The sequence below is a fragment of the Schistocerca serialis genome, chromosome 2, assembly GCF_023864345.2.
Source record: "Schistocerca serialis cubense isolate TAMUIC-IGC-003099 chromosome 2, iqSchSeri2.2, whole genome shotgun sequence".
Taxonomy (NCBI): domain Eukaryota; kingdom Metazoa; phylum Arthropoda; class Insecta; order Orthoptera; family Acrididae; genus Schistocerca; species Schistocerca serialis.
The window spans coordinates 218,628,582-218,643,195 of NC_064639.1; the positions used below are offsets into that span (position 1 = coordinate 218,628,582).

Sequence of the window (14,614 nt, forward strand, 5' to 3'; positions counted from 1 at the left end):
TGTGACAGCTTGCATCCCAACATACATTCATACTGGCCCACAACAGACCTGGTAGATTGTCCATCCCGCGGCAGTAACATCACACAGGCTCCTTGTCTCCTGTTAAGGTCCTCAGGGCTATTCCTTCAAAAATTTTTGTTGATCCAATACTAGAAGCTTTCCTTCTGACAGCTTTTTCTTGGGCCTATCTGAAACATGTAAAAAAGTTGTATTAGTATCCTGAAGGATGCTAATATGTCTCCAGTGGATGCAACAATCGAAGGGCATTGTGGCATTGCACTTAGATGACCAGGTTGGAGATGTGTCAGTTCCAGGATATACTACAGTTCCTGTAGATGTCACTCTCTGATCACCTGAACTTTTCACAGACATAAGTATTTACATTGTAGAGTTTGGATGTCAGGAGAGCCTGAGGCAGGTGCATTGTGAGTTTAAGAACTTAGTTTTGCGTCCCCTGTGGGTGATAGATACATGTATCATTTCTTGTTTCCTAGACTATTACTGCACATTCCAAAATTGGATGCAGCAGCATCTTGTACAGAACAGATCCCAGGTCCTGCAGCTTTAGCAGTAGGTAGATCTTGTGCAGCCTTCCTGTCACTTTCACACACAATTCTTCAAAATTTTGGTGTTCAAGTTTGGCGCCTTTTGAAAGTGACAGCTAGGTACCTGACTGTGCGTCCCAACTGCACAGCTCCACCCAAGATCTCATTTGCCACAGCTCCATGGGGACTGAGTGTCATGTCATAATGATTACATGGCTCATTGTTGCATTGAGGGAACCTTCTGTTTTGCCACCCATGTCACTAAGTTGTTGCAGGAAGTCCGGGGCCTGCACTCAGGAGCTAGACATTTATGCTACTTTAATATGAAACAATGTCATTTGTCTATAGTATGAGCTGAACTCGTGGACTTGTTGGAAAATCAATTGGATAAAGTGTGTACAACAGGGGACTACTAGGACAGTGTGCTTTTGAGAATGAAATTGCCCTGTAACATGGATACTGTCCCATTCGCTACTTCTTAACTGGATGAGTTTATTCGTCCTTAGGTTAGATGAGGCAATGATACATCATCTCAAACAGTACTGTGCCCAGTAAAGCAGTTATCCTCAAACCACTATTTGGTTAAAGAAAGTATTTACTACTCATGAAAAATAAACCATGTATTTAACAATCACATTAAAAAAAATATTTTTTGGAAAACATTAAGGAGTTAATAATGTAGGGGAATGCCTATAAGTGACATTGTGTTATTTTTCAGAAGTGGGAGTCTTACTTTTCATTAGTATGAAAAGGATAGTTGCTATTCACCATATAGCAGAGATGCTAAGTCACAGATAGGCACAACAAAAAGACTCTCAGTAAGTGAGCTTTCAGCCAGCAAGGCCTTCATCACAAATAGACACCAAACACTCACACCCTCGCACACTCACACCCTCGCATGCACTAACACACAACCACAGTTTCGGGCTCTGTCTCTGGCTGTTGTGTCTGGCCATATGCCTGTTGTACAGATATGATTCTGAGTCTGGCCTCAGCAGTCAGAGACTGAGCATGTGCGTGCGCGGGCGCGTGTGCGTGCGCGTGCACATGTGCATGTCTGTGTTGTCTGTTTCTGACAAAAGCCTTGTTGGTCGAAAGCTCACTTTCTGACAATCTTTCTGTTTGAGTAGCGACTAGTGGTAAGTAGCAACTATCCTGTTCATAATATTGTTACATTCCATCATGGATTTTTCATTGTTTGGTTTAGTCTTGTTTTTCAGTTTTCTATGTAAAGCTAATGTACAAAATGAACTTACTGAAAATTTCTCATTTAGGGGCGGAACCTGAGTATGGTAATTTTGTTGCCACGCAAGATTGATGGTTTGAGAATGCTGGAAAATCAACTTCGTGGTGCAGATATTATAGAGGCTTTGAGAACAATATATCCTGCTGAGGTAGAAGTTACATTGCCTCGATTCATGCTACAAAATGACATAAATTTGAATCCTACGCTTATTAAGGTCAGTGTAGTTTCTTACTTTAAGGTCCACATATTCGTGACTCAAATTGTTTGTTCTTTTTTAATATTAACTGTCAAAGGCACAATAACCAAGGATTAAGACTTTCATTTATATTACAGTTACTAAATTACATGTATTTGAAATGATAGTTAGCCACAGTAACTAATCTTATTATTGTAAATCAGAGTGAGAAGTAGTACACAGTATATAATAGGAATGGATTCATAGGCAATATGTCACATGTTAGATGCTCTGGGGTGCATGCTAACTCTCCTAGAGCTAACAAGGAGAGATCCCCAGAGGTGGGATTGAGCTTTTGAAATCATCCGCCATGTAGGTTATTGTAGTTACCTTATGGTCATTCATGAAAGTAGGCCATCATTTGCGAGTAATAGATGAAAATGAATATTGTGGCTACTCTAGAGCCTTAAATTTAAGTTAATTAGTAATTATGCACAGAGGTTGTGTAATGTAGGGGTAAGATATGTTCTTGACATGCTAAAGATTATGTGCTCAAATTCTGTCAGTTGCTTTGTAGTTCTTTACTTTCAAATGTGTATCAAAATGACTTTGAGCATTACATTTAATCAGTTAGTTGATCTAAATGTACTCTGTTTAAATTCTAGTCCTTTTTTGCATCATTTTAATCATTGTATTAACTTCTCCATTTTCCCCCTTTTTTCTTCCTATCATTTTTCATTTGGAATCTTTGTCCAGATGATTATAATTATTTTTATGTATCTGTCACAATATTTAAATGTTTGAAAATACTGATCTATCTCTTGAGAAACAAAAGATAAAGTAATGTGTCTATAGTGGGTGTAAAATTGTCTTTTTCACTCCCACAAGATGTAGACTTTTTTCATTGATATTGTCATACAAACAATTCAACCATATGTCTTGTTGCACTAAGGACAAAATAATGCAGATGAAGATATATAGGAAAGAATGGATTTTAAATGAAGCAAAATTCAAGCAAAATGAGGAATAGAAATAGTGAATGAACAGCAGTGAATATAAACTGATAAAATGGAAGAAATTAAATCAGAGTTAATATATGACAGTAACTAAAATGATGTGGAAAAAGATTCCAAATAAAAAACAATACTGGGAAGGAAATAAATGAGAGCAACTTGAAAAGTTAATATGAGGATTAAAATAATGCAACAAAGGATTAGAAATTTTTAAAAAGCTACATTTAAAGTAATCAGTTGAATAAAAATAGCCTTTTCAATAAAAATTAAAAAGTAAAAAATAATGAAGCACCTGACATTATTCAAACCTGCAACTTTCTGCAGATCAGGAATATTCCTTGATTCCTATGCAACACTGCTACTCTGCTCAGTGTTCTTATATTTAAGGCTGAAGTGAATCATGTGAATTCATTTCTCATTGATTACTCACAAATGAGAGCCCACTTTCATGAATGACTGAAAGGTGTGACACTAAGGACCCTAACCTACATAGATAATTTCAAAAGTCAATCCCTGCCCTAGGGCATCTCCTTGTAAGTGTAATGATGATACATACAAGGATCCAGTTAAATATGCAACACTTTCTTACTGTTCTTTCCATCTTCCAACAAATATGCTGTGCAGCAGTGACCACTTATTTTAATGGTAATGTGGTAGTGGTTAAAATCTGTGGAGAAAACACTTCAGCAGAGCTGAACAAATGGCTCAGTTGAACAATAAGGTATTATATTATTCACTTGATACAACTTCTTTGATGAATACTGGCTCTATAAGGCCACTGGCAGACATATTATGCTAAACTAGTTATCCCACAAAAATTAAAGTAACTAGGAAATTTATTTGTTTCCTTCACATGCCTCAGAATTCAGAATAAAATCAACTTTTAATTAACATATTACTCCAGCAATTTTTCACTTTCATATAAACTTGTGATTGTGAAGTTCAATGCTGAGCCAATATTGAATTCCAACCACCAACTCAGCCATGTGGTCCCCCTTTTGGGAAAACTTCAAAATTCCATTATTTCCTATTCTCCTGCATTGTTGTTCTTATAAAGAACAAACAGATACCTAATTTAAATACAAGGTCATATCACTGGACCTGTCTTCCCTCAGTGCCAGCCTTCTGCTATCTTCACTTGTTTGCCTAGCATAGGTGATGACTGCCTTAGTCATCTGACTGGAAAGTGTATCCTTTTGGATGACTATTTCAGGGAACTTTCTTTGAAGAAATTATATCTTCAAATGTATAAGAATCAGGGTGTTTATTTATTTATTTATTTATTTATTCCATGTGATCTGATGGTACACAGTGTGTTACAGATGTCAGAAAATATCAGTTAACATTGTTAACATATATTAAAATATAGTATCCTAATGTATTATATAGCAAAGATTGTTTAAGTTTACTTCACTCCTTGCTCAATGTTTTCAGTTTAACATAAATAGCAAGATTACTGTTCTGGATATTCATTTATGGAGTAAAAACAGTGCAACAACAAATATGACTTCACGGCTTTGCTAAATTTTATGTTGTCTTCAGTGGACTTAATACTAGTGGGAAGACTGTTGAACAGTTGAAGGCACCTGTGGAAAGCTCCCTTTTTACACAGTTGAGTGTTTGTACATAAAACATGCACATCTGAGTTTTTCCTGGTGTTGTGTTTATGTATGGAGTCAGTTGGCACTAAGTGGTTTCTGAAAAATTTTAGTCTTGGGAATGTGTAGGCAAGGCAGTGAAAGGATTTCCAACTTTCTGAAGATGGGTTTGCAGGAGTCTCTGGGTTTGCTCCCGATAATAATCCTCATTGCTCTCTTCTGGATTTTGAATGTGCTCAGGGCAGTTGGAGAATTTCCCCAAAATATCACACCATATTTTACGAGGGCTTCTATGTAAGCGTAGTATGCACTGGTTAATGTTTTCAGGCTAGCACATGATTTCAGTACACTCAATGCATAACAGCCAGAACTAATTCTGGCATTTATCTTTCCTGTATGTGTATTCCATTTCAGGTTACCTTGAACCCACAGATCCAGGAATTTGAAAACAGTGTCAGTATCTATTGGCTGGTTATTTACAGTGACAAGTGGCTGAGTCCTAATTTGCATTTTGTGTTGTGTGAAAGTTCATGGAAGCTGTCTTTTTGGTGTTGATAGTTAATCTGTTGATTTTGGTCAAGTTCACAGCTTTCTGAACAGCCTCTGTATTCTCCCCTTTGAGGAGTACAGTTGTGTCATCAGCAAATATTATTGTTTTGTGTGAATCCACATTCAGGTTCAAGTCATTAATATACAAGAGGAAAAGTAGAGGTCCCAATACTGAGTCTTGTGGTACACCTTACTTCCCAATACTGAGCCTTGTGGTACACCTTGCTTTACAATTTCTCTGATACCATAGTGTTCCATTTTTTCCAGCAATATTTTGTGGTCAACAGTGTCAAAAGCCTTTGACAGATTCAGAAATATGCCTGTTCTGGGTTGTTTTTTATCTAACAGATCTAACAGCGTATTTATGCAGTTATATACTGCAGTTTCATTAGATTCATTGCTACTGAACCCATGTTGAGCTAAACTTAGTAAATCTATTTTTTTCCAATGAAGTCAATCAGTTTTTTGTACATTATTTTTTCAAAAACTTTAGAAGAGCAGGATGAGATTGAGATAGGCCTGTAGTTATTCATATCTTTATCATCATCTTTTTGAAGACAGGAATTAGTTTAGAAAGTTTCAGAGATTCAGGGAAAGTACCTACCTGGAAAGAACAGTCACATAGGTGAGTTAATGGTTCAGCAATTGTGTGTACACAATTTTTGATGACAGCTGCTGGGATACCATCAATTCCAGCTGAATATGAATTTTTTAACTCTCTGAGGGCCTTTGCATCATCATTTTCAGTGACTTTGGTAATGAAAATTGATTCTGCAACATGTGTGATATTTTTGGTTTGCTGGTTGGTAGTTTGTGTTGGGATTATTTTTGACCAGTTTTTCAGCTATGCTCGTAAAGAATATTTTGAAAGAGCTCACCCTAACTTCGGGATTAGATATAGATTCTGAGCAAAAATGGCTCTGAGCACTATGCGACTTAACTTCTGAGGTCATCAGTCAGATATAAATTCATTGTTGAGTTTGATTTCTATGTTCGTGTGTGTAGCTTTGATTTCCCCTCTTCCCTTTTTATAATATTCCACATTTCTTTTACTTTATTGCTGGATTTGTTGGAAGCAGATACAAGACTTGAGGCATCATATTAAAAGATCTCAGTATTCCACAAATATGAAAACAATAGTTCTTTGAGAAGTTATACAGTAAACAATGATTTTATCGAAAAGGTACCATATATGTTTACAAAAATCAAACAAGGAAAATGAACAAGGCATAAATAGTATGTGGTAGTAAATGTATTGCTCTTATTACTTCTTATTAGGGTCCTTTATAGAGAGATCAGCCAGAGGCTGTAGAATGAAAACTGCTGAAGGAATCATAAAATCATTACCTGTGGAAGAATGTGTGGCCCCTGTAAGAGCACTGAGGCCACAGACTGGCTGTAGAGGGATATGGGTGCACACCCATGTGATGACAGAGTGAGCAATTACACACGTCAATCATCCACTGCACTCAGTTATGCTGAAAACAGAGAAAGAGAGGTTTCAAAAGAACGTCAAAGGTTGTGGCAAGTTTCCTGCCAGCAGGAGGAGAGTGGGAAACAGAAATTCATCAGAGAAAAACACAGGTGTATGAAGAGCAGAGCATGTCCACTGTAAAGGGCAGATTAAGATTCCTTACATGCCATTGTCCACAAACAGCAGAATAGTTTTTCTCAGCGATAGTGTGTTACAGTTGAAATAAAAATATTAAAACTAATGTTCACATTACATGCACAAATTAACTTATATTCACCAGTTATACAGTTTTTAAATCATAATCTTAATATGAATTTCAATGTTAAGTGTATCAAAACAATGTTTCATAGTGTGGAATTGGTTGCCAACTACCAAATTGAAATTGTTGAGAGGCATGATCAGATCATAATAAGACAGTTCAGACAAACTTCAGACAGTTCACTTTGATCACTTTTTTTGTCGGGCTGTGTCTAGGAACGTTAATATCCATTTTTCCAGTGATGTCTGGATATATATTCTAGTGTCCAAAATAACATGTGTGGTATTATTCTTAACATACATAAATCAGACAAAGACATATTTACGACTGTCAAAATTTTGACCTTAGTGAATGGAGGACAGCATTGTTTTTTTGGGTCAACGTTACACACTACTCGTAGTACAACACAGATAACAGTAATGCAGTCAGATTACAAGGCGCAGCTACAGTCTTAAATAATAAACTCAATATCATACACATCAAGTGGAAGAGAACAACTAGAATCTTAAATATTTAAAGTTTCCCTGATACAATATTCTTTAATATTGTTCCTGCACTTGCCTGCATAAGGCATGGGGCGTAAGTCGTGCTTGTGTAGCTCAGTTGGTAGAGCACCTGCCCACGAAAGGCAAAGGTCCGAGTTCGAGTCTCGGTCCGGCACACGGTTTTAATCTGCCAGGAAGTTTCAGTATACAGTCTTACCTAATTTTCAAAATGTTAGACTTTGCTTTCATTCTAAAGTGAACACTCATCTGCATGTGCATATCCAAATTAGAAACAATGTAGCAGTCCAAGTTGGAACTGCTGGAATGTTTACTTCCTGTAAACAAACATTTTTGTCACTGCTCTTGGTCATGGTAGAAAATTCCCTCTGTACATTTTGCACATCTTTATTTATTTTCTCCACTTCCTCATTCACACAGGACCATTTGTGTAGGTCGTGATGATCAGTGCAGAAAAAACGATCACATTTATATTTCTGAATTTGTGCAGTTACTGTTCAAGGGAAAGCACAAAATTTTTCTCACTGCGTGTGTGTGTGTGTGTGTGTGTGTGTGTGTGTGTGTGTGTGTGTGTGTGTCATCCTACATCATTTGTCCCTGCCAGAAAGAAATGAAAATCGCTATTGTTTTGAATTTTTTTCGTGACTGCTGTTATGTTGGAGAAATCTGCGCTTGGATTTACCATGCATGTCTACACATACTTCATAATTCAGAGGCTATTCCTCACCCTTGGCTATTAGTGTAAATGTCAATTTTACATGTAATTGTTTGGGAAGATTGCTGTCTAGATTCACATTTTCTACTCCATTCTTTTTGTCAGAAAAATTTCTAATAGTCAGTAAATGAATACTGTTGACATTCACATTATGTTGGTTATTTTTCTGTTGTAAAATTCTTTACTATCTTGTCTTACTTGTGCAGTCTTTGATCTTGCCATGTGGTTCCACACTGTTCACAACTTTCTACAATCAGCATTAGAAAGCATTTGGAAAAAAAAAGTCATTCACTAAATTTTTGTATGCCACAGTCTTCAGTAGTTTTCATCTTCTGTTTTTATATGGCACTTTCGTCTGCTTTTCTTAGTTCACTTGAGCTGTGTTCCAGAAGATTTGCTGAATTTTGCTTTAACAACAACACAATTTTTTCTCCCTGGAGTTTATAGATATTCATTTTTAATTTGCCAACAGTGAATTGCAAACTTGAGATGATTTAAGTTTTGCACTTTGTACACACGTGCTTTTTTGCTGCCCAATTCAGTTTTTTTGTGACTATACTCTAGGAACTTTCACTCTGGCCACCATCTTGAACTACAGCCCAAGCCATGGCACAAGGAATTCAAGGAAGGACAAATATCATCAGGCAAGTGGCATACAATGTGGTACATCACACCACATTACTGATACTTTTGTCCAACAGGTGAATGCCCTCATTATTGAAAATGCCCTCATTATTGAAAATGCCCTCATTATTGAAAATAGAGCTATGATGGCAGCCTTAGTTGCAGGCTGAATTGAGCATCGGAATTCCGATGGACATTCATTGATGTCCATACACTTCTGCTATTCATCAATGAATTTCCATTCTCGCACTCTTTTCACTGTAAGAAAATGTGCTGCATCCTTTTTCTCTTGTTTTCAAGAGTCCATTTCTCTGCTTTCAGCATTACTGACTGCTGTGGATAGTCAGTGCATTCACATGCTCCCTCTATCATATGGATGTATATCCATATCCCTCAGCAGTTTTCATTTTACAGCCTCCAGCAAGTATCTTTTAGAAGGACTTAATAATAATACAGTTTTCATTAGTTAGTAATTCAGGTCACAGTTATGAACTAGATACATTAGATGAGGATAGTCATTAAACTCTTTAGTCTTTCTCCTTTATGAAGAAGATAAAAAGTATGTTTCATACATATTAAATTTGATCTCAATAAAGTGATCATTGTTGTGATCCATCAGGTATGAGAGCAGATTTCTTTCTCTATTATATCCTTCTACTGTTTCTTCAGTGAGTTGAAGGTTTTTTTTCCTCTTGGTAAATCATTGTTTAGTAACTACATAGTTTTCAATCAGAATAAATATTTCATTCTTGTTTTCCCACATTACTGTATAATGCACCTATTTATATGACTGAATTTCATTATTTATTTTTGTTGCTAGACTTTGCTTTCTTTGGACTGTTTCCTTATTCTTCCCATCCATACCAGGACACTCAGATAAAATAATTGATTATTTCAGTTGGGATTAAGTGATATGTTTGACAGAAACTTGGCAGACTTCAGTGGAATTTCTGATACTGGTCTCTTTGTGAGCCAAGTGAAGCAGAGAACTTTCATTGAAGTGAATGAAAAGGGCACAGAAGCAGCTGCCTCAACAAGTAAGTAGCTACTTTAACTGTTTTTTTATTGTAGTTTGATCACTGTCACTATCAAAAATAAAGACAGTGCCACATGCTCATTACAATGACTTAGTTATTTCTCTTACATAATGTCTAAATATTGCAAGTGGATGAGTAATGTGCCCTATCTTTCTATGTCCAAAATATTCATTTTTCTTTCTTGAAAGATACCAGTTTCTTCTCCAATGATTCATTTCATGTGGTGAATGAGTACAACACCGGGGAAAAATGATACATGAAGACTGTTGAAAAAGGTCTGACCATATTTTTTTACTGCTAAAACCAACAATGGTATTGGGGTGCCCGCACTTTCTATTTTCTTAGGCATACGTACTCCACATGCCTGATTTTTTTTCCATGGCTGCAGAAACAACTAGTCACCGGCTAGCTTTTGACAAGTGAATACACGTACCAGCTAGCTTTTGACAAGTGAATACACGTACCAGCTAGCTTTTGACAAGCGAATACATGTAAATGGTATTCGTCGGACTTTGTAGTGGTGGAACAATGTTATCCATCAAATTTTGTTCTAAGCTTGGCGATTATAAAGTTGAAGCAATCCACAAAATTTGACACCTGTTTATGGAAAAAGCAGTGAGTACCACAGAGGTAAAGGAGTGGTACCACCACCTCAAAGATGGCTGCTCTTCAGGTAAGCCCTCAGCATCTGGAAATGAGGTTCTTGATCCCATGAGGACCCTGCTGATGCAAGATAGATTAATCACAGTTAAAGAACTTGCAGATGAGGTTAATATTATTGCTGAATCTGTTTATTCCAATTTAACGGAACATTTGGACCTTAGGAGTCTCTCAGCAAAATTTGTGCCAAAATTGCTAACAACTGAGGAGAAGCAGCTTGTCAGAAATTGCACAGGAAATGCTGGATACTGTGAACAGTAATCCCAACTTAACACAGTGATCACTGGTGATGAGTTCTGGATTTACATGGCTGTGGTTTGTCAGCCTCCCTGTTCATGTGACCCTGCACCAAGTGACTTCTGGCTTTTCCCTTAACTGAAAAGACTCTGAAAAGGACCAGACTTCAGAACAGGGATGACATTATGCAGAATTTGTCGGAGCAGCTGCATACCATACCAAACGAGGCTTTCCAGCAATGGCAACAGTGTTGTGAGAGGTGTGTAGAGACTGAAGGGGACGATTTTGAAGATGACTGGTGTCAAACAATTGTATCTGAAGAAAGATTGATTTTATAAGTATAAGTAGGCAAGCATGAGTCCTCAAGAAAAAAATGTGAAAGGAAGAAATTTGACGACAAGGATTTTTTGTGGGAAATCCCCATGACGCTAAAATAAGATAAATAAAATGTGTGAAATATTGGTTGGGCATATAGGTATGGCAATAAAACGTCCTGGTAGAAGCTCGGGTAACAGTTTGCTGAGCAGAAGTGGTGTCGAGTCATTGACGGGCACATAAAGAAGATTGCAATTTGCTAGCTTTTGGAAAAATACTTTTTTGACAATGCCAGGACTGCCGCTCTGCAGCTTGACTGGGGAGTCAGGAACTGTCAGATAGAGTGGAAGAGCAGGAGAACAAGAGGTGTTAAGTGGGAGGGAGCATTGGGAAGGGGTGGCTGGTAGCTCAGAGGAAGGCAGTAGGTGCACAGGGTAGGAATGCAGGAGGGGAAGATGTGCCTGATAGGAATGAGAGATGGGCACCAGCACCATTGAGTTTGTGCAGCACATGATGGTGATGATGTGGATTGGGAGGGGGTAACAGAATAGAGGAAAGAGGGGCTGTGGGGAAAGTGGTTGTGTGCAGGATGAGTGAAGATTGAATCCTGTGACAGGGTAGTAATGGTTGTGGAGGAGTAGACAGCAGTTTGAGTCCAGGAGGACTGCAGAAACAACTCCCATCAATGTTGTTGGGAAAAAAATGCTGTTGGGCAGAAGGATCCAAATGGCACGGATTGTGAAGCAGCCATTGAAATGAAGCATTTTATGCTCAGCAACATGTTTTGCCACTACTCTACTCTTGGCCACAGTTGGGAGTCTTTCAACCATTCAGATGGACAGCTGTTTGGTGGTCATACCCACAGAAAACTGCTGTACAGAAATTGCAGTGGAGCTGGCATATAAAACAGCTGCTTTTACAGGTGGCCCTGTGTTTGATGGGATAGGACAATACTGTGATGGACTGCAGTAGATGGGTCAGTTGTGTTGTAGTTTATGCAGATTAATGCAGTTAAATGACAAGTAACAACTATTTAAGAGACAAAATACACTTTTGCTTTATCCGCACAACACATATTAATACATTTGGCTACACAAATATATTACATTGACCATACACAAACATGGAACATGTATATTCCACAGAGTGTAATGCACTCTGCACATCATATCTTGTGCGCCATTATGTACACTGGAAAATGTTTGTTCACATATCCCCAACACTCCCCTTTGAACAAATATTTTTCGGATACTCCATATTATACATCCCAGGTTAAACCATAATGTTTCACCAGCTTCTGAAATTTGTCCTAACTGAGAGGCTTGGTTTGGAGATCAGATAACATTTCTTCTGTGCATTGATAACTGAGGATTATATTTCCCTGTTCCACATGATGTCTTATAAAGTGATGCCTTATGCCAATATATTTGGATCTTACACTGGTGTCATTATTTTTTGCAAGTTTAATAGCTCCCATATTGTCACAAAATGCCACAGTTGGCTTTAATGTTGGAGGAGATTCTATTTCACTCGTCAGTGTACAGATCCAAAGAACTTCTACTCAAGAGGAAGTCGTTATCAGGAGAAAGAAAACTGGTGTTCTACGGATCGGAACGTGGAATGTCAGATCCCTTAATCGGGCAGGTAGGCTAGAAAATTTAAAAAGGGAAATGGATAGGTTAAAGTTATATATAGTGGGAATAGTGAAGTTCGGTGGCAGGAGGAACAAGACTTTTGGTCAGGTGAATACAGAGTTATAAATACAAAATCAAATAGGGGTAATGCAGGAGCAGGTTTAATAATGAATGAAAAAATAGGAGTGCGGGTAAGCTACTACAAACAGCATAGTGAACACATTATTGTGGGCAAGATATCACACGAAGCCCATGCCTACTACTGTAGTACAAGTTTATATGCCAACTAGCTCCACAGATGATGAAGGGATTGATGAAATGTATCATGAGATAAAAGAAATTATTCAGGTAGTGAAGGGAGATGAAAATTTAATAGTCATGGGTAACTGGAATTCGATAGTAGGAAAACGGAGAGAGGGAAACATAGTAGGTGAATATGGATTGGGGATAAGAAATGAAAGAGGAAGCCGCCTGGTAGAATTTTGCACAGAGCACAACATAATCATAGCTAACACTTGGTTTAAGAATCATGAAAGAAGGTTGTATACATGGAAGAACCCTGGAGATACTAAAAGGTATCAGATAGATTATATAATGGTAAGACAGAGATTTAGGAACCAGGGGCAGGGGCAGATGTGGACGCTGACCACAATCTATTGGTTATGAACTGTATATTAAAAATGAGGAAACTGCAAAAAGGTGGGAATTTAAGGAGATGGGACTTGGATAAACTGACTAAACCAGAGGTTGTACAGTGTTTCAGAGAGAGCATAAGGGAACAATTGACAGGAATGGGGGAAAGAAATACAGTAGAAGAAGAATGGGTAGCTTTGAGGGATGAAGTAGTGAAGGCAGCAAAGGATCAAGTAGGTAAAAAGACGAGGGCTAAAAGAAATCCTTGGGTAACAGAAGAGATACTGCATTTAATTGATGAAAGGAGAAAATACAAAAATGCATTAAATAAACAAGCAAAAATGAATACAAATGTCTCAAAAATATCAACAGGAAGTGCAAAATGGCTAAGCAGGGATGGCTAGAGGACAAATGTAAGGATGTAGAGGCTTATCTCACTAGGGGTAAGATAGATACTGCCTACAGGAAAATTAATGAGATCTTTGGAGAAAAGAGAACCACTTGTATGAATGTCAAGAGCTCAGATGGAAACCCAGTCCTAACCAAAGAAGGGAAAGCAGAAAGGTGGAAGGAGTATAAAGAGGATCTATACAATGGTGATGTACTTGAGGATAATATTATGGAAATGGAAGAGGATGTAGATGAAGATGAAATGGGAGATACGATACTGTGTGAAGAGTTTGACAGAGCACTGAAAGACCTGAGTGGAAACAAGGCCCCAGGAGTAGACAACATTACATTAGAACTACTGACAACCTTGGGAGAACCAGTCCTGACCAAACTCTACCTCTGGTGAGCAAGATGTATGAGACAGGCGAAATTGGCTCAGACTTCAAGAAGAATATAATAATTCCAATCTCAAAGAAAGCAGGTGTTGACAGATGTGAAAATCACCAAACTATCAGTTTAATAAGTCACAACTGCAGAATACTAACACAAATTCTTTACAGATGAATGGAAAAACTGGTAGAAGGCGACCTCGGGTAAGATCAGTTTGGATTCCGCAGAAATATTGGAACACGTGAGGCAATAATGACCCTTCGGCTTGTCTTAGAAATACAGTGAGCGAAAGGCTATTTACAATTTGTACAGAAGTCAGATGGCAGTTATAAGACTCAAGGGACATGAAAGGGAAGCAGTGGTTGGGAAGGGAGTGAGTCAGGGTTGTAGCCTCTCCCTGATGCTATTCAATCTGTATATTGAGCAACCAGTAAACGAAACAAAAGAAAAATTTGGAGTAGGTATTAAAATCCATGAAGAAGAAATAAAAACTTTGAGGTTCGCTGATGACATTTTAGTTCTGCCAGAGACAGCAAAGGACTTGGAAGAGCAGTTGAACGGAATGGACAGTGTCTCCTTTCAAAGGAGGATATAAGATGAACATCAATGAAAGCAAA

General features: G+C 37.8%; 1 protein-coding gene across 1 annotated transcript in view; it reads left to right on the forward strand.

Annotated features, from left to right (window-relative positions):
- LOC126456961 (leukocyte elastase inhibitor-like) overlaps positions 1 to 14,614 on the forward strand; it is a 136,829-nt gene that overhangs the window by 49,719 nt on the left and 72,496 nt on the right. The window contains exons 6-7 of the mRNA XM_050092896.1: positions 1,820 to 2,005; positions 9,600 to 9,738. Of these exons, the coding sequence (XP_049948853.1) occupies positions 1,820 to 2,005; positions 9,600 to 9,738 (325 nt within the window). The remainder of the gene's footprint in view (positions 1 to 1,819; positions 2,006 to 9,599; positions 9,739 to 14,614) is intronic.